General features: G+C 44.6%; 1 protein-coding gene across 2 annotated transcripts in view; it reads right to left on the reverse strand.

Moving 5' to 3' along the window:
• The window catches only part of cars1 (cysteinyl-tRNA synthetase 1), a 36,073-nt gene that overhangs the window by 6,646 nt on the left and 9,642 nt on the right, over positions 1 to 19,785 (reverse strand). For both annotated transcript variants that reach the window (XM_079496538.1, XM_079496539.1), the window contains 14 exons: positions 19,327 to 19,423; positions 18,161 to 18,259; positions 17,207 to 17,356; positions 16,146 to 16,286; positions 14,207 to 14,295; positions 13,509 to 13,630; positions 12,797 to 12,909; positions 12,046 to 12,174; positions 10,950 to 11,079; positions 9,834 to 9,937; positions 8,447 to 8,544; positions 7,198 to 7,387; positions 5,339 to 5,407; positions 53 to 134 (listed from right to left, as the gene is read on the reverse strand). In XM_079496538.1, coding sequence (XP_079352664.1) covers positions 53 to 134; positions 5,339 to 5,407; positions 7,198 to 7,387; positions 8,447 to 8,544; positions 9,834 to 9,937; positions 10,950 to 11,079; positions 12,046 to 12,174; positions 12,797 to 12,909; positions 13,509 to 13,630; positions 14,207 to 14,295; positions 16,146 to 16,286; positions 17,207 to 17,356; positions 18,161 to 18,259; positions 19,327 to 19,423 — 1,613 coding nt within the window. The remainder of the gene's footprint in view (positions 1 to 52; positions 135 to 5,338; positions 5,408 to 7,197; positions 7,388 to 8,446; positions 8,545 to 9,833; positions 9,938 to 10,949; positions 11,080 to 12,045; positions 12,175 to 12,796; positions 12,910 to 13,508; positions 13,631 to 14,206; positions 14,296 to 16,145; positions 16,287 to 17,206; positions 17,357 to 18,160; positions 18,260 to 19,326; positions 19,424 to 19,785) is intronic.

The raw sequence follows: 19,785 nt of genomic DNA on the forward strand, positions 1-19,785 counted from the left end.
GAAAGAAAGAAAGAAAGAAAGATAGAAAGCTAGAAAGAAAGAAAGTTCTTACCCTTCAGCTCTCTGGCAACTTTCCGGACATTGTGTCTGAAATCTGACAACACGGTCAGATATGGCATCACAGTGCTCTCCAGCTAGAGACACATCAACAATATTCACATTGAAATATCTGATGAACAATATCATGACATCTTTCACGACGTTGCATTGCATTGAAAAGGCACTGCCTGCAGCCGATGGAAGGAGCACTTCACCTATTTCCAGCCTGTCTTCATATAATGGGGTCATCACCAATGCTCATTAAAAGATGGCACACATCTCCTCACTCTGAGTTAGAGGGTAGCCCAGGTCAGCCCAGGTGACAGCAAATTCTGATTTAGTCTTAAATCTTTTGAATAACACACCATTTAGTTTTAGTCCTATTTTAGTCATCTGAAATTGTTTTGTCTTAAGGCCTATTCATAGTGTAGTTTTTGGTGAAGAGGTGACCACCGAAACGTCACGCCGTGCCACGGCCGCGGTGGTCACCGCTCACACAACACATCTCTGTTTTTACTATGAATAGGCCTTTAGTCTAGGCGTATTCGTCTATCAACTTCTTAGTCTTTTATTCTTAGTTAATTTTGACAAATTTTGACAATTCTGATTTATTATTAGTCTTTTGAACACCAGTTCTGGTCCTATTTAGTCATCTGAAATGGTTTAGTCTTAGTGTAGTCTTAGTCGAATAAATATCAAAATCTTAGTATTTAGTCTTACGCCAGGGCTCCACCGGACGCGTTGCGTCTCCGTCGCGTCGCGTCAAAAAACGCACCGGTTCAATTTTAATGCACGCGTCGCGTCTCCGTCAACGCGGGCTGTGTAGCCACCCTTCATTGATTAAAAAGGGAACATTCCCTGACGGTGACGGAGACGCGACGCTGACGCGCCCGGTGGAGCCCGGCCGTAAGTCAAACAGCCTGAAAAATTGGAAGTCTGAAATTTGTCATGGAGTATCCTGACACATAGGGGTAAGTAGAAGAGTAGGATTTGGGGGGTTGCTACCATTCTAGTTTTAAATATGACCTTCATTATCCCCAGAAAAACAAAAAAAGATGCTGTCCGCTTGACTAATAACAACAAAGATGGTTATTTTCCAACACATTATGGTGAAAATCACTGCCTCACTTGTATATAGAAAACTTCCCATATCCCTAAGCTTCAATTTGATCCCAAGATAACCTTTCCATCTTGAAAATTACTCTTTCTGTAGCCAAAACTCTGAACTATACCTCAAATCGGTCAGTCAGCTATACATTTGGAATAAATGAATGAATGACTGAGTTTGAACTGACTCCACATTATGGAATATGTCTTACTTGAATAAGCTATGTTAAAAAGTTGGAAAAGTGTCCAATCTACAATTTTTATGCAAATGAGTGCCTCCATTATCAAAATAATCGATTTTCACTATATCTCAGCCAATACTGCACTTAAATGAACAAATACGGTGTCTAGACCTATGTTTTGAGGGTCGAGGATCTCAGTGAAACTATTCTTAAAGTGACATTCTACATGTGCCCATGGCATGCTGGTGTGCAAATCAGAGCCGATGAAATCAATTCCTCTATCTTGTCGCCGGCTTCTTGTGCATGCTTTCCAGTGTCAAGGAGATCAAGCAGTGAGGTTGGTATAGGACTGCACCACAGGACACACTGGATTCAAAAACTATTTGGTTTTCAACAATCCCTGCCCTTCATCATAGGGTTTTGGTTTTTCCACCATAGCTTCATCAGCTCGCTTGTATAAGGCAACGGTGGCTCTCTTCAGAGCAGAGTAGCATGTAGGAAGCCAGGTCAACTTTAGATTTAGAAATGAGTTTGTCATCTGCCCCACCACTCTTTCACTGAAGACTCACAATTTAAATAGCATATATTCTGAGCCTAGCCAAGCCATATGACCCATAGGGCAGGAGCCTAACAAGTACACTCCCTGGCATGACTAGTATGTCGCAGGGACTTACCCCAATCCAACCCTTTGGTATTCCCCGGCTGGGGATCGAACCCCTGACTATCCAGTCTCAGGGCGGACGCTCTAACTACAAGGCCACTGAGCTGTTGATGATATCCAGAGCTTCTTACGGGTGTGTAACTTTAGAGTGTACAAAATGGAACCAAATGGACCTGTAAGTAAGCCTTGTGTAGCCATGAGGCCCATAGGGCAGAAGCCTATCTCCTGTTTCTGTAGTATGAGGTAGCTTGATGTACAAGTACACCCCCTGGACATGTATGTAGTATGTAGCAGGGACATGTCCGACTTACCGACTGAGTCTTTGGTATGACCCGGCCAGGGGATCGAACCCCGACCTCCCAGTCTCAGGGCGAACACTCTGACTACAAGGCCACTGAGCTGTTGACATCTTACTGGTGTGCAATTCTGAACGTACAAAATGGAACCAAATGGACCCGTAAGTGTTATGGGGGTCCTTGAAATGTGCCTTGTGCTACACTATCTCCGATTCAGAAACGGGTCTCATGGTCGCAGGCAACGTATTCTTCTCCAAAGTTGAACGTTGCCACCACTGTTGAAGCAGCCATACACTACACAGGTTTATCCTGATGTTCTGGCCATCTTTGTAAAGTTAGTGTTATTAAAAAGCAGGTAAAAGAGTAACGTTTCAGCACTCTATTTGGTCTCTCTATCCATTCAATGTAGTAGAAGAGCCGACTGTTATGTCGTCTCCGTCCACAGGAAATATGTTGCCAGTGACCATGAGACCCGTTTCTGAATCGGTCTATATGGAACAGATCCTTAATTAGTATAGTTGCAGCAATTCATCTGTCTGCTGTATGGACAGAGTTGTGAGTCTTCAGTATGGTAAATGGTGCATTTATATAGCGCCTTTATCCAAGACGCTTTACATAGATTGTGCATTACATTCACCCATTCACACACACATTCATACACCGATGGCGGCGGAAACCATGCAAGGCACCAACCAGCACATCAGGAGCAATTAGGGGTTCAGTGTCTTGCTCAAGGACACTTCGACACTAACTCTGGGGGAGCCAGGGTTTGAAATGGCAACCTTGCGGTTACCATCCGGCCACTCTACCCCTGAGCCACTGCTGCCCCAGTGGACTTCACCCGTGCCAAGTTGCTGCAGACAATGGTGGGGGCAAATGACAAACTCACTTCTTAAATCTAAAGTTGACCTGGCTTGTCTTCCTCCATGCTACTCTGCTCTGAAGAGAACCACTGTGTTGCCTTATACAAGCGAGCTGATGAAGCTATTGTGGAAAAACCAAAACCCTATGAAGGGCAGGGATGGTTGAAAATCGAAGGGTTTTTAAATCCAGTGTGGTCCTGCGGTCCAGTCCTACCAACCCTTGATCTCCTTGTCATTGGAGACGATGGACAAGAAGACGAAGAAGACTGATTAATGTGACTGCATTTTGTTCTTTATGGTGCTGGCTAGTGTATAGGGTGGTCACTGTTGCTTACATTTTTGCCTTTGAGTGTGTATATGATGGAATACTGTTACAGGATTGTGTGACTGTTTGTATTTTATACTGCATAGTGCAGGCCATTCTATAGTGTGTATACTACCGCCTAGTATTGTTCATACTGAGGATGTTTTTTGTGTGTGATGTTATGCTACAGTATATATATTCTAAATTATAAAGCTAGCATAACACAACACCTGTCTAGATACCTTATTTGTAAAGTTATATGCAATATTGGTATCTCTTACTTGGTATAAATGTGACTTTATTGTAATGGCAGCACTGATTTTTACACCAGCATGCCACGGGCACATGTGGTCACTTTAAGAGTAGTTTCACTGAGATCCTTGACCCTCAAAACATACAAACATATAAGTATAGACACCTTATTTGTTCATTTAAGTGCAATATTGGCTGAGATATATAGTAAACATTGATTGTTTTGATAATGGTGACACTCATTTGCATAAAAATGGTAGATTGGACACTTTGCCAACTTCTTAACATAGCTTATTCAAGTAAGAAATATTCCATAATGTGGAGTCAGTTCAAACTCAGTTATTCATTCATTCATTCCAAATGTATAGCTGATACTGACTGAATATACAATTTTCACCGATTTGAGGTATACCGGTAGTTCAGAGTTTTGGCTACAGAAAGAGTAATTTTCAAGATAGAAAGGTTATCTTGGGCTCAAAATGAAGCTTAGGGATATGGGAAGTTTTCTATATACAAGTGAGGCAGTGATTTTCACCATAATGTGTTGGAAAATAACCATCTTTGTTGTTATTAGTCAAGCGGACAGCATCTTTTTTTTGTTTTTCTGGGGATAATGTAGGTCATATTTAAAACTATAATGGTAGCAACCCCCCAAATCCTATTCTTCTACTTACCCCTATGTGTCAGGATACTCCATGACAAATTTCAGACTTCCATGTCTATTTATGTAATTTTAGTGAATTAATATTTGCCTTTACACAATTTCGCCAGAGCCATATACCAAAAAGGGGGTTTTGAGGTAGGTGGGACATTTTGACAACTTTTTATCATAGCTCATCATTTTCAGCACATTTTTTCCAATAAGAAAACACTGATTAGAAGTATATTTCCGGGGGGTGCATGATACCCCCCTCTTCCCACTAGACTAAGAGAAAACATTCTAACTTACACGATCCAAAACGGACCAGTGAATAAGTGCCATAGGCCGGTTTCTGACCCGTCCACATCCCACCAACACAAGAGTGAGTAGACAGAAATGGTTCCATCTTATGAACATTATGAAGATAAGGTTGAAAATGTTGCGCTCCTTTCCATTTGGATGCTGGATGTTTTTGAGATGCTGCTCAATTCACCGCACTACATTGTTTTATATTAGATATGCTTATTATTGTTTTTTTCTTAACCCATTGAGACCTGGAACGCATCCATGTCACGTTAGCGTTTAACCACATTAACTATTAACCCATTTTGGGCGGGAACCCCTTTTGGTGTTTTAAACATTATGTTATAATTTAGCTATTGAAAAATAGCAGATCTACAAGCTCATAGATGAGCTATGAACTTGTAGGTCTGCTATTTTTGAAAAATCGTTAAAATGTCCCTCAAATCTTTCCGAAAATTGTCATGATTTAGAAAACCTTTTTTTTTTTTAATTTCGACGTCAGGCCTGAATGGGTTAAATTATTGGTTTATTTTACACTTACTGTACACTGCTGGTCCCAAGTACAATATCCGTTTCACGTGTAAGCATGCGAATGACAAATGAATGAACGGTAACCTTTAATTCCATATCCAATGCAAGGAAAGAAGTGTTCAAAATAAGTGTGTGAAAGCTCCATACTCTCCATACTTACGTCTGCGCCTTCACCTTTCCCTCCCACAGGAAATCCTAAGGGTTCAGCTCCTTCAATGGCACCGAATGTCTAGCAGGCAGAGGGATAGACAGAGGACACATCAGAATGTCTAGCAGGCAGAGGGACAGTGAGAGGACACATCAGAATGTCTAGCAGGCAGAGGGACAGTGAGAGGACTCATCAGAATGTCTAGCAGGCAGAGGGACAGTGAGAGGACACATCAGAATGTCTAGCAGGCAGAGGGACACATCAGAATGTCTAGCAGGCAGAGGGACAGTGAGAGGACACATCAGGTTGGAATGGTTGTACCAAGGCTTATTCACTTGGTAGGACTGGTGTTCCCAATTTAAACATTTAGGTGCACCAGTAAAAAGAAAATCCCACCAAAATAAAAAGGTTTTACTGTAAAATCGAGAAACCGGACAGGGGGCGCCCGGGTCCCTTTGAGGTAATCCAGTTGTTTAATGTTGTTATATACAGTTCTCAATAGGCTATATATTGATTCTGAATATTTAAACTCATTAGGTAAAATATATCAGCTATGCTAGGACTCGTCTCTTCTTAGTTTCCACAGTTGCGTGCACAGGAGCACAGAGGAGCTCAGCTCTGCCTTCCATTCACAGGAGCACAGAGGACCTCAGCTCTGCCTTCCATTCACAGGAGCACAGAGGACCTCAGCTCTGCCTTTCATTCACAGGAGCACAGAGGAGCTCAGCTCTGCCTTCCATTCACAGAAGCACAGAGGACCTCAGCTCTGCCTTCCATTCACAGAAGCACAGAGGACCTCAGCTCTGCCTTCCATTCACAGGAGCACAGAGGACCTCAGCTCTGCCTTCCATTCACAGGAGCACAGAGGACCTCAGCTCTGCCTTCCATTCACAGGAGCACAGAGGACCTCAGCTCTGGCTTCCATTCACAGGAGCACAGAGGACCTCAGCTCTGCCTTCCATTCACAGGAGCACAGAGGACCTCAGCTCTGCCTTCCATTCACAGGAGCACAGAGGAGCTCAGCTCTGCCTTCCATTCACAGGAGCACAGAGGAGCTCAGCTCTGCCTTCCATTCACAGGAGCACAGAGGACCTCAGCTCTGCCTTCCATTCACAGGAGCACAGAGGACCTCAGCTCTGCCTTCCATTCACAGGAGCACAGAGGACCTCAGCTCTGCCTTTCATTCACAGTAAGAGAAAGACCATTTCTCTCCGCAATAGAGAGTGTGCACATGCATGATTTTCCCATCAGGACACGCCCCCCTCATCTAGACTGGGTGGCAAAACATTGAGCAGCATTGAGTGTTGGAGTTTGGAAGCGCTCGTTGGAAATCACTCAACCGTCCTGCCGTACCACCTGTTTCTAAATGTCACATAATGCAGGAGGCAGCAAAATGTTGTGTTATTGAAAACAAGCACTTCCAAAGTCTGACACTTAGAAAAATAATCAAATGCAGGGCATTTCTTGACAGAAAGTAGCTCATAATGTATCTATGGTGGATTTTTATGAAACAAAAACTAGAAAGAGGATAATTCAAGCTTTTCGTACAGCTGCAATGTTGGTGAGTTTAACATTGTTTAATGCAATCAGACAGGACTTTTCTGTTTGGATGAATGGGCTGTCAAGGCCAGAAAGTAGTTTTTTGCCACTCAGTGGGCGTTCCCGCATAACTTCCAGGTACGATGATGTCATGTGCATACCCTCTATAGGCTTGCCTCGTTTCTCAACTTGTATACATTTGGAAAGAAAATGTACTGTCTGGTGTACTTGAGCACCAAGCCGCCTCGTGCTACGGAAATAGGAGATACATGTGGGCCACAATACATGGCTGGCGAACCCAGGCTAGTTTTAGTATGCTTCCTTTCACTCACCTTCAGCATAGACGTGAGATAGACGGCGATACTTTGCACTAGTAGGCGGTTGGGTGTCAGTCTGGCGTTCTTCCTGCTGGCCATGTAGCTGTTGGCCAGGCTGACCAGTGACCTCATCTCCTCCATAGCACAGCGGGTGTCCATGTTGTCACACATAGCCTCGTGGACGCCACACTTCTTCTCACAGAAACTGGAGGGGAGGAAAAAAATGATGCCAATTCATTTACAGTGGGGTAGGGCAAGTGATATTTTTTTAGGTTAGAACATATTTTCTTTATTTATTTTTTTAACCCATTTTGACCCGAGATCAGATTCTAAAAATGTCTTTTTAGTTTAGTTTTCTGAAAAAGCTATGTTTCTATGTCAGTGGTTCTTCGATTTTTCAAAAATAGCAGACCTACAAGCTCGTAGCGCGCCACTCGGTGGCGCGCTATGAGCTTGTAGATCTGCTATTTTTCAATAGCTAAAGCATAACATAATGCTAACACCAAAAGGGGTTCCCGCCCAAAATGAGTTAAAGTTCAAGCTGATAGTAAACATCGCTACAGACTGTGTCAAAAGGCTCAAGGAGAGTCACTGCCACCAAATCAATCCAATCAAGCCTGAGTGAATGTCAGCTTGTTCACTGGCCAACGGAAGTTGCAGCCAAGCCCCCCAGAACGGCTGGCCAACGTTTAAGCCGCCGAGCCTACTGGTCAAATATGGAACTGCAGGAGGGCCTGTGCATTTAGCACAAGGAAACCCTGCGCAGCTGGGATTTAACATTGAGCGCTCGTTTGCACTTCTGCATTTGACCACCAGAGCGTTCTACCGGGTGCTTCAAAACGCCACTGAGCAACTACCTTTGAAATGAATAGAAGGGCGGGGCGCGGCGGGGCGGGGCGCGGCGGGGCGGGGCGCGGCGGTTGCTCCCAGTCCGCCCTCTATCCTCTACTCTATGGTTTTAACTCTTAGTGCAGGGGTTCTCAACCATTTTGACCGGGGACCCCCGGAAATGCTTTGGCCATGTCTCGCGACCCCCGCCCCCCTCCCCACCGCCAATACAAACTGACTGCAAAAATAACCTTAATAATAGAGAAAATATATCATAAATGAATACTGAAACCAGATATAATCATTAAGGAAAGTTTATGCAACTACAAAGTGTACTATGTAAACGCTTCATTTCCATTTTCCAGCCATTCAGTTGCAAAAAAAAAAAAAAAAGACATATAGACAAAAAATATATAGACATAGAAGTTGTTCTTACCTATTGTTCAGTTCCAACTCGGCCGCTTCCCACTTCTCAAACTGACCTGTGAGATCAGTGGGGGAACGCAGCACATCCTTTACGTTGAGGAAGAACTCCTGAAGGGACAACGAGCACAAACAGTCGGCCCGTGTCAGAAATAGATATTTCTGCTATTTAAAAAAAATGTATGGACATTTTTCAACATGGAAACGATTGACGATTATGCGAAAAATAATTGCGATTATCTCAAATAATTGTGATTAGGCTAAGGTGTAGTGATTGTGATTAGACTATGGTGTAGTGATTGTGATTAGGCTATGGTGTAGTAATTGTGATTAGGCTATGGTGTAGTAATTGTGATTAGGCTATGGTGTAGTGACAGCGACAGGCCTAAGCGTCTAGGCGATGGTATAGTGATTGTGATTAGGCTATGGTGTAGTGACAGCGACAGGCCTAAGCGTCTAGGCTATGGTGTAGTGATTGTGATTAGGCTATGGTGTAGTGACAGCGACAGGCCTAAGCGTCTAGGCTATGGTGTAGTGATTGCGACAGGCCTAAGCGTCTAGGCTATGGTGTAGTGATTGCGACAGGCCTAAGCATCTAGGCTATGGTGTAGTAACAGCGACAGGCCTAAGCATCTAGAGTATGGTGTAGTAACAGCAACAGGCCTAAGCATCTAAGCTATGGTGTAGTAACAGCGACAGGCCTAAGCATCTAGGCTATGGTGTAGTAACAGCGACAGGCCTAAGCATCTAAGCTATGGTGTAGTAACAGCGACAGGCCTAAGCATCTAAGCTATGGTGTAGTAACAGAGACAGGCCTAAGCATCTAAGCTATGGTGTAGTAACAGAGACAGGCCTAAGCATCTAAGCTATGGTGTAGTAACAGCGACAGGCCTAAGCATCTAGGCTATGGTGTAGTAACAGGCCTAAGCATCTAGGCTATGGTGTAGCAACAGGCCTAAGCATCTAGGCTATGGTGTAGTAACAGCAACAGGCCTAAGCATCTAGGCTATGGTGTAGTAACAGCAACAGGCCTAAGCATCTAGGCTATGGTGTAGTAACAGCAACAGGCCTAAGCATCTAGGCTATGGTGTAGTAACAGCAACAGGCCTAAGCATCTAGGCTATGGTGTAGTAACAGCGACAGGCCTAAGCATCTAGGCTATGGTGTAGTAACAGCGACAGGCCTAAGCATCTAGGCTATGGTGTAGTAACAGCGACAGGCCTAAGCATCTAGGCTATGGTGTAGTAACAGCGACAGGCCTAAGCATCTAGGCTATGGTGTAGTAACAGCGACAGGCCTAAGCATCTAGGCTATGGTGTAGTAACAGCGACAGGCCTAAGCATCTAGGCTATGGTGTAGTAACAGCGACAGGCCTAAGCGTCGTGTGCCACTTAACTTACGCTCATGAACTTCTCATATTGGACCGCAGACTCCATGGTGTTGGAGGAATAATCCAGAGTGTCCTTCCAGGCGTGCATTAGGAACGCCAACCGCAGTTGGCGAGCTGAAGGGAAAACACGTCATTTAAAACTCATGACATCATCGCCATCACACAGATGAAAACTAAAGATCAGCGTTAGCTTTTGTGGGGGCGATAAATAAACACTCCATTGAAGTATTATTAACCCATTTAGGCCCGACGTCGACATTTTTAAAATGTCTTCAAAATCCTGACAGTTTTCTGAAAAACCTTGTGTTTCTGTATCAGTGCATGGTGCTCAATATTAATGTCAAGGACTCCAAAATGTATATGTAATTGGCCTCCGCCCCCCATCTGAAAATATGTTGTTCCAGCAGGGACCTCCCCTCATAGCCGCGCTATGAGCTTGTAGATCTGCTATTTTTCAATAGCTAAAGTATAACATAATGCTTTAAAACACAAACAAATAAATAAAAAATAAAACAGGGGTTCCCGCTCAAAATGCGTTAAGACCTGAGGCCAATTATTATTATTATTATATATTTTTTGGCACAATAAAAACGGTACAAAAGGTAACACACTGAAAGGTGAGACACTGAAACAAATGCAGGTGAGAAAGGAACCCATGCCCTCGAGTGGCGCAGTGGAAAAGTCCATGCCCACCAAAACGGAGGTTGTGGGTTCGAATCCACCGGGATGCGAACACAATTGGCCGTGTCCAGGGGAGGGGAGCCGAGTGGTGTGCATGCGAGTGTGTCTGCAAATGTGTGTCTGTATGTATGCAGAAGTAGGGCTAAATGATATGGTAGATGCAAGTGGAGGGCTTAATTCATCGATTACTTGCAAACCCGTTACTTTTCAGAAAATGGAAAAATATAAATTTAGTCACAAGCTCTGACATAAAATGTGAAAATGCCACACGTACAAGCAATCTCACAATGTGACACACTGTGAGCTTGTAGATCGGCCATTTTCACTGCATTGTCAAACGACAAAGGCATCAATTTACCAAAAAACAAAGAATATGATGATATGCGCTTCGCTTCACACGGCTCAACTTATACTCAAATAATAGTAATTATACGAAGAGACTCACCTGTGTTCTTTGCCAGGGCATCTTTTATGGTGATGAAGTTCTTGAGAGATTTAGACATTTTGCAGCCTGCGATTGTCAGGTGTCCAGTATGCAGGAAGTAACGAACCCAGCAGTCATTCTCATAGAAAGCCTGAAGCAGAAACGTCAGACAAAAAACTAAAACAGCGGCCACATTTAACCCATTAAAACCGAGAAAGTGTGTAATTTTAGCTATATATACTGTATAATAGCAACAGAAGTTATTTTTTGGGATCTAGAACATTGGTTTAGAGTCATTCTCAAAAATAGCAGATACAAAGTCACAGCGCCACACAATCTGTTATTTTTGGTTGTGTGCAGGTGTCACTCTCCCGATCTATAAGCTCACAGCCGGTCGTGCTGCGACACGTTGTGAGCTTGTACATCTTGCTATTTTCGGCACACAGCAGAGTATAAATCACACATTTCAACGCCAAATCAACTGCAGATTTGGTCGACTAAAAACTAGACTAGACTAAAACTAAAACATTTCAGACTAAAGTATGACTAAAACGAAATGGAATTTTACTCAAAAGACTGTTGCTGCGTTCACACGAGCAGATGCAAAAATGCAGTCTGAAGCTGAGCTGAGTTCAACTTCCAGATGCAAAGCTACAAAGCTACAACTGTAGCTCCAATGACACACGTCACTACGGACGCACGCTTGATGACGCCGATGACCATGTGAGCAACAGATTGTACAAAGCGACAAATGGTAAATGGTAAATGGTGCATTTATATAGCGCCTTTATCCAAGGCGCTTTACAGAGATTGTGCATTACATTCACCCATTCACACACACATTCATACACCGATGGCGATGGAAAACATGCAAGGCACCAACTAGCACATCGGGAGCAATTAGGGGTTCAGTGTCTTGCTCAAGGACACTTCGACAGTAACTCTGGGGGAGCCCGGGTTTGAACTGGCAACCTTGCGGTTACCATCCAGGCACTCTACCCCTGAACCACCGCCGCCCCTCAAATGCTGTGATCTTTGCATCTGTCCGTGTGAACGCAGCGTATGACTGAAACTTTGTCAAAATCAACACACTGGTATGTACAAGTGAAGCGGTCACCTCGGACTGAGCCAACTCGTTGTCATGGTGGGGGAATCGGAGGTCGAAGCCTCCCCCGTGGATGTCCATGGACTCTCCCAAGATGGAGCCAGCCATGGCTGAGCATTCAATATGCCAACCTGGCCTCCCCTGTTGAATACCAGAACAATATGAGAATGCTTCAGTTACACAACAATAGGCCCAAGCACAATTATTTGAGATAATATTATATTTGAGATATATATAATATATACTAGCATAGATAGATACTGAGTGACATGCCTATTGTACCATGAAAACACATTCCTGTAACTCTACTACAACTATAATATTTGCGTGCGTGCGTGCGTGCGTGCGTGCGTGCGTGCGTGCATGCGTGGCTGACAGCTATGGGAAATAAATGTCACATCTAGATTATTTAATTTTTCATTATTAATCATTTCTAGTGTATCCAAATATTTTTGAATAAAGTTTGGTAATATTCATAGGTGGAAATGTTGAGGGGAATAAACAGGAATATTATGAAAATTCTCTCTACAGCTACAATGTCATTTTCATGTCCTACGCTGGACATGAACCCCCTAACCCTAACCAGAAACCTAACCCTGGACATGAACCCTGGTCAACCGTACAGGGTTGGTGTGGTTACCTTGCCATGAACCCCCTAACCCTAACCCTTGGTGTGGTTACCTTGCCATGAACCCCCTAACCCTAACCCTTGGTGTGGTTACCTTGCCATGAACCCCCTAACCCTAACCCTTGGTGTGGTTACCTTGCCCCAAGGAGAATCCCAGGACGGCTCTCCAGGCTTGGATGCTTTCCACAACGCAAAGTCGTTCTGGGACCTTTTCTCGCTCAGCCGGTCTGCAGAGATGCTCAGGTCTCCTGAAGGACACACAGAGAGACGTTTCTGATCAGCACCGTCACACGTTCAAAACAACCTCATTTCAACATCGACTGCCATTGACGCATGTTGACGCGTGCTAATCCAACGCACAGACCGCCAGTGTCGCATATTGTGTTTGCGATAGAGGACGCTCGTCCGCAACACCCAGAACCTCCGAAGAAGATTACACCCGGAAATAACATCATCTGAACAAATTCAGTTTAGATCCCAGTTTATAAAAATAGTTGCGCATCAATCGTATCAACAAGGATAGGGTGATTAAAAAAGTGACTGGTATGTCTGTATCAGTAATTACTTTAGACAGGTGGAAAACTTTAGTAAAACTTGCAAAAGGGACAAATTACTTTTCCTGGGTTACGTTTAAGGTTGGGATCCGGTTCCGAGATTGAAGAACCGGAGCAGGTTCCATCGTACAGTATTTGCATTAACGGTTCCCGCAAACGAGTCCTGGAATTTCTCCTCTGTCTTCATTTGGCTCAGCTGTGTGCATGCATGCATTTTAGAGCATTGCGGTGGCACGCTTCGCGATGAAAGTAGAGACTCTCGTCTTTACTTTGAGACAATATTGGAATCTCACCCTCTCCTTCTTGTAGAGCCTTCTGGTCACCGACTGCTTCCGGCACCAGCTTGGCGTAGGAGTGCTGCTCAGTGGCGTCGAATTTACTGGTGTCAAAGTAAACCGAGCCGTTTGATTCATACCTACAGGAAAGAGGACATGAAACTGTCACTGTGAATCAGTGGTTCTGATCCATGTTTAACCCATTTTGACCTGAGATCAGATTCTATAAATGTCTTCTACATCCTGACAGTTTTCTGAAAAAGCTATGTTTCTATGCCAGTCGTTCTTGGATTTAAAAAAAAATAGCAGACCTACAAGCTCGTAGCGCGCCACTCGGTGGCGCGCTATGAGCTTGTAGATCTGCTATTTTTCAATAGCTAAAGCATAACATAATGCTAACACCAAAAGGGGTTCCCGCCCAAAATGGGTTAATCCATTTTGACCTGAGATCAGATTCTAAAAATGTCTTCTACATCCTGACAGTTTTCTGAAAAAGCTATGTTTCTACGTCAGTCGTTCTTGGATTTTTCAAAAATAGCAGACCTACAAGCTCGTAGCACGCCACTCGGTGGCGCGCTATGAGCTTGTAGATCTGCTATTTTTCAATAGCTAAAGCATAACATAATGCTAACACCAAAAGGGGTTCTCGCCCAGAATGGGTTAAGAACCACTGCACGCTAGAGTCTTGTTGAACCAATGAGCAGTGACCTTCTTACCCGTATCCATTTGAGACAATCTTCTTCACAAAGTCCACGATCTCTGGCACGTACTCACTGACCCGGGTCAGAACATCTGGAGGTAGCACCTGATGGGCACAAAGAAAGCTTTAGAAGAATGCCCTCTACACACATTTCAGATTTTTCTTTAGCCAGTGCCAATTTCCTAAGCTGTAATCCTGGGCGCTACTCTCCCTCTGCCAACCTGGGGAGAGCCCCGTACTGAGCTCATGCTTCCTTCAATGCCTGAAGAGTAAGCAGGACGCTTCTTATCACCTGACAGGGGGAAGTTTCCCCGGTAGGACGTAGCCTGTGGAAGGAACAATTTCTGCATGTTTTTTGTGAGGTTACCTACCCTAGGGGACACGGGGAGAACATGTGAGGTTACCTACCCTAGGGGACACGGGGAGAACATGTGAGGGTACCTACCCTAGGGGACACGGGGAGAACATGTGAGGGTACCTACCCTAGGGGACACGGGGAGAACATGTGAGGTTACCTACCCTAGGGGACACGGGGAGAACATAAATAGCGGACCTACAAGCTCGTAGCGCGCCACCGCTATGAGCTTGTAGATCTGCTATTTATGGGGAGAACATGTGAGGGTACATACCCTAAGGGACACAGGGAGAACATGTGAGGTTACCTACCCTAGGGGACACGGGGAGATGACGCTCACAAGAACACCTCACACCAAGAGACGCTGTGAGCTTGTTGTAATTTTCACTATATTTATCTGTGGAACCGAGTCAAATTGACACCCCCTTTATACGAGAACGGTGTTCATAGAAAACGGCAAAATAAAGTATAATTTGCTGGTGTCCCTTTAGACGAGAACGGCGTTTTTCAGGAGGAAAAACGCAACAAGGTGAAAACACCTTCCAGAGTAGAAATCTTTGAGAGCGCCGTTTCCTCCCATCTCCATGTAAACAGGCAAAACGGTGAATCTGCAAAACTCATGACATCATGGCTCACGTGGGCTCACAACGCATATGTTACATTGATGCAGAGCCATATGATATAATGGAGTTCCTACAATGAGCAAGCCTCCCTCCTCGCCTTCAAAGCGCCACTCATCAGCGATGGTGAATGTGAAACCATGGTGTAAATAAAAAGCCTTGTTCTAGGCGGCAGCGTTTATGTAGCCTAATGTATGTATAAAATATAACCATCCCGTGGCGTGCGCTGCCTGCATGCTCTGGGCTGCCTGCCAGCCTGTGTGTTACTCGATGCGTTAGTAGAAAGCAGGTAGAGACGGCCTCAACCACGTTGTGGTCTGGAAGCGTCATTCAAAAGCCCGATAGGGTTGCGTGAAGGGGGAGCTACCTGGTTCTTCTTCTTGTACGTGGGTGACTGGCCCAGCCCGTTACCGCCACCTAGCGACATTATAGCGTTTTCATAAAGTGTGCGTTCTCGTGTAAATGAACAATAAAAAATGAGAACGCAACAAGACTTTGCAGTTTTATCTGGATACCGTCACCGCCTGAAACAGGCCTAAATGTACAGGCAGGCAGACAGACAGTTGGATGCGCACGGCCGCACGCAGGCAGGCAGGCAGACAGACAGTGGGATGAGCACGGCCGCACGCAGGCAGGCAGACAGACAGTTGGATGCGCACGGCCACACGCAGGCAGGCAGACAGACAGTGGGATGAGCACGGCCACACGCAGGCAGGCAGACAGACAGTGGGATGAGCACGGCCACACGCAGGCAGGCAGACAGACAGTGGGATGAGCACGGCCACACGCAGGCAGACAGACAGACAGTGGGATGCGCACGGCCGCACGCCGGCAGACAGACAGACAGTGGGATGCGCACGGCCACACGCAGACAGACAGACAGTGGGATGCGCACGGCCACACGCAGACAGACAGACAGTGGGATGCGCACGGCCACACGCAGACAGGCAGACAGACATACCGTACAGACATCTACCTACATTCAGGTCTTCCATGTCCTTGTGGTACTCTGCCTCCCAGAACTTAGGCAGAGTAGAGAAGATGGAGTTCTCAGTGACTTGGCTTCCAAACTGAGCGTCCAACCAGTCAGCCAGCATGTCCTTGGCAGTCTCCAGTAACACCTGGAGGGACATGGTCGACACGCCAACGTTATTAGAGGTTAGCGTTAGGTTTTCTTTTTTTACTATTCGTTGTTCATCTACAAGCTTACAACCCGTCGGGCTGCAACGCGCTGTGAACTTGTAGATCGGCTATTTTCAGAACGTGACACTTGAGCGCAACAAATTAAGCATAAAATTACTCATGTTTGTTCCACTCCCACTGAGCATTTATTTGTCTACGTCAAAAATGGCCTAAATGGATTATAAAGTCTATAAAAATTATAAGTCTAAGAATTTCTTTCATTTTTAGACCATTTATAAGCCATTTTTAGTCGGTCATTTAGACGACTATTGCTCAGTGGGCTGGATCTCTTCTCCACTAGCTCCTCGCTAACATGTTAGTCTAGTTTTTAGTTGTTGATGCAAGGTAAGCAAGCAAAAATATGTCTCCGTTTTTTTTCCGGAGTAAAAGCGGCCATATCTTCACGGCACCCCAAGCTTCTATTTTGAAGGAATCCCGGCGCTGATTGTGTTAGGTCACCACTTTTGGTGTGACACATATTTACATGCCTTTGTCGCACGTTTGTGACATGACAGAGATTGAGAGAAGATGGAACGTTTATCCTTTAGTAAAGTTGTGGAAGTATTCACACTGTTTTTTTGATTGTTTTTTTTGGTGAAAGGAAATGAACATCATTGCAAATTAGTCATGGGGAAACCCAGGCCAGTTCCACAACACTCCTACCACTCCTTAATTGTCGGTAACGCAAAAATATACAAGTTACTTTTCTCAGATGGTAAACTTGTAATGTAACGGAATGCGTTTTAATGCCGGTAATCCTGTAACGTAACGAGTTGCTGTTAAAAGTAACGTTTCCAAACACTGTAAATAATGGACCTCCATATTATGAAAAGGGTTGAAAAGCACCAATGTTTTTCACCTGGGCGTGAGACTGCAGAACAGCCGCCGAGGTGTTGCTCGCCACTGCCTCCTGCAGGGGCTTGAGGGAAGTGCTGACCGCAGCATCCAACCGCTCCAGCATCTGTCTCTTATCCGGGTCCGTTGTCTCCGCCAGATTGGCTTGAAAGGGCTTCGAGTGGGAGTGCACACACACACACACACACACACACACACACACACACACACACACACACACACACACACACACACACACACACACACACACACACACACACACACACACACACACACACACACACACACACACACACACACACACACACACACACACACACACACACACACACACACACACACACACACACACACACACACACACACACACACACACACACACACACACACACACACACACACACACACACACACACACACACACACACACGTTATTCATGTCTCAGCTTTTTTAACCTATTTTGACCTGAGATCAGATTCTAAAAATGTCTTCTACATCCCGACAGTTTTCTGAAAAAGCTGTTTCTGTCAGTCGTTCTTCGATTTTTAAAAAATAGCAGACCTACAAGCTCGTAGCGCGCCACTCGGTGGCGCGCTATGAGCTTGTAGATCTGCTATTTTTCAATAGCTAAAGCATAACATAATGCTAACACCAAAAGGGGTTCCCGCCCAAAATGGGTTAAGCCATTTTGACCTGAGATCAGATTCTAAAAATGTCTTCTACATCCTGACAGTTTTCTGAAAAAGCAATGTTTCTATGTCAGTGGTTCTTCGATTTTGTTTTTGTTTTTGTAGATCTGCTATTTTTCAATAGCTAAAGCATAACATAATGCTAACACCAAAAAGGATACCTATCCTACCGATTTACACTTAAATAAATAACAATAATAATAAATCGTATTAGATATGAAGGTTTCTGCCTGATAGAATAGAAAGCCTTCATGTTGCTTCTTCTCACATCTCTGGCGCTGAGGACATCTTGTAGGACTTGCTGGACGCCTGGCTTCTTGTCCTTGTATTGTTCCAACAGGTAGTTCTGTCTGGCTCTCCGGATTATCTGAAAGACACAACATTGTTTCATTTTTACTTTGTCTATCCGGTTAACTTGTTTTATCAGGCCGGGCCGGGCTCAGCTGGGCCGAGCTGAGCTGGGCAATTACCATACATTTAGGCCTGAAAGCTTGATAAACCCGGAAAGGTGTCATTATTTGCTTCTCACGCATCCAACAAGCTTCGAACTGAGAAGATTGGACCTTCCGTTCCAGAGATAATGGCCAAAACATCGTGAAAAAGACTACTTTTGCAGATTTCCGATCGCCGATTTCCGTTTTTCTTTAATAACACGGGCTAGGAAGGAATGCATCCAACACATCCACTTCCATCGGCCTTACCGTAAAGCCCAAACCACACCAAAGGGTCGAGACGGGACAAGACGGTTTTTAAGGTCAACCATACCAATGCAACTCAATGAGGTGTGGTTGACCTTAACCCATTTTGGGCGGGAACCCCTTTTGGTGTTTTAAACATTATCTTATAATTTAGCTATTGAAAAATAGCAGATCTACAAGCTCATAGCGCGCCACCGAGTGGCACGCTACGAGCTTTTGGTCTGCTATTTATGAAAAATCGTGAAAATATTTATTTCAGAAAACTGGAGGATTTAGAAGATTTTTTTTAAATTTCGAGGTCAGGCCTAAATGGGTTAAAAGGAGTCCCTACCGGTGTGGTTTGGGCTTTAGGCTGCAAGGGGCAGTTGAAATAAATGTTTTGGGGGTAGTAGAAGGCTCGGCCCGGCCCGACTAATTGGCATAGATTTCAGGCCCGATCCGGCCCGAAAACGTTTGGCCGGGTAGGGTCGGGTTGGGGCAGAATTCTACTCAGTAGGACTCCTATCGGAGAAGAGCCCTGATCTAGATGACTCTACTACTCAGTAGGACTCCTGTCGGAGAAGAGCCCTGATCTAGATGACTCTACTACTCAGTAGGACTCCTGTCGGAGAAGAGCCCTGATCTAGATGACTACTATCAGTAGGACTCCTGTCGGAGAAGAGCCCTGATCTAGATGACTCTACTACTCAGTAGGACTCCTGTCGGAGAAGAGCCCTGATCTAGATGACTTGCTAACCTTGTCATCTATGTCTGTGATGTTCATGCAGTACAGGACGTCGTATCTGAAGTAGTCTTTCAGTATCCGCCGCAGAATATCAAAAGATATGTAGGACCTGTTGAGACACACACAGTTAGAACGGACAAAACTCAAATCCGTCATGCCAAAGGGTAGCTGGGATGGATTGATTGATGGACTTTATTAAAAGTTTGCAACAAAAAAAGCCACATGGCACAAATTCATACATAATAATGCTAAAGGATAACCCAAATAAATACATTTAACTTTTTTTTAACTTAAGCTGTATGAAATACTTTTAATACATTAATATAGTGGTTGCAAATGTATTAATTGATTGCCCGAGGTGGGAGTTCTGCTCTGGTTTTGGTGAAATATTAAGTAGTTCCGGTCATTTTGTGGGGGGCACTGGGGGCCACGCAGTAAAGGTGGCCTTACACTAGCCGATTTTTTTCAATC

The sequence above is a fragment of the Electrona antarctica genome (genome assembly GCF_951216825.1).
Source record: "Electrona antarctica genome assembly, chromosome: 3".
Lineage (NCBI taxonomy): Eukaryota > Metazoa > Chordata > Actinopteri > Myctophiformes > Myctophidae > Electrona > Electrona antarctica.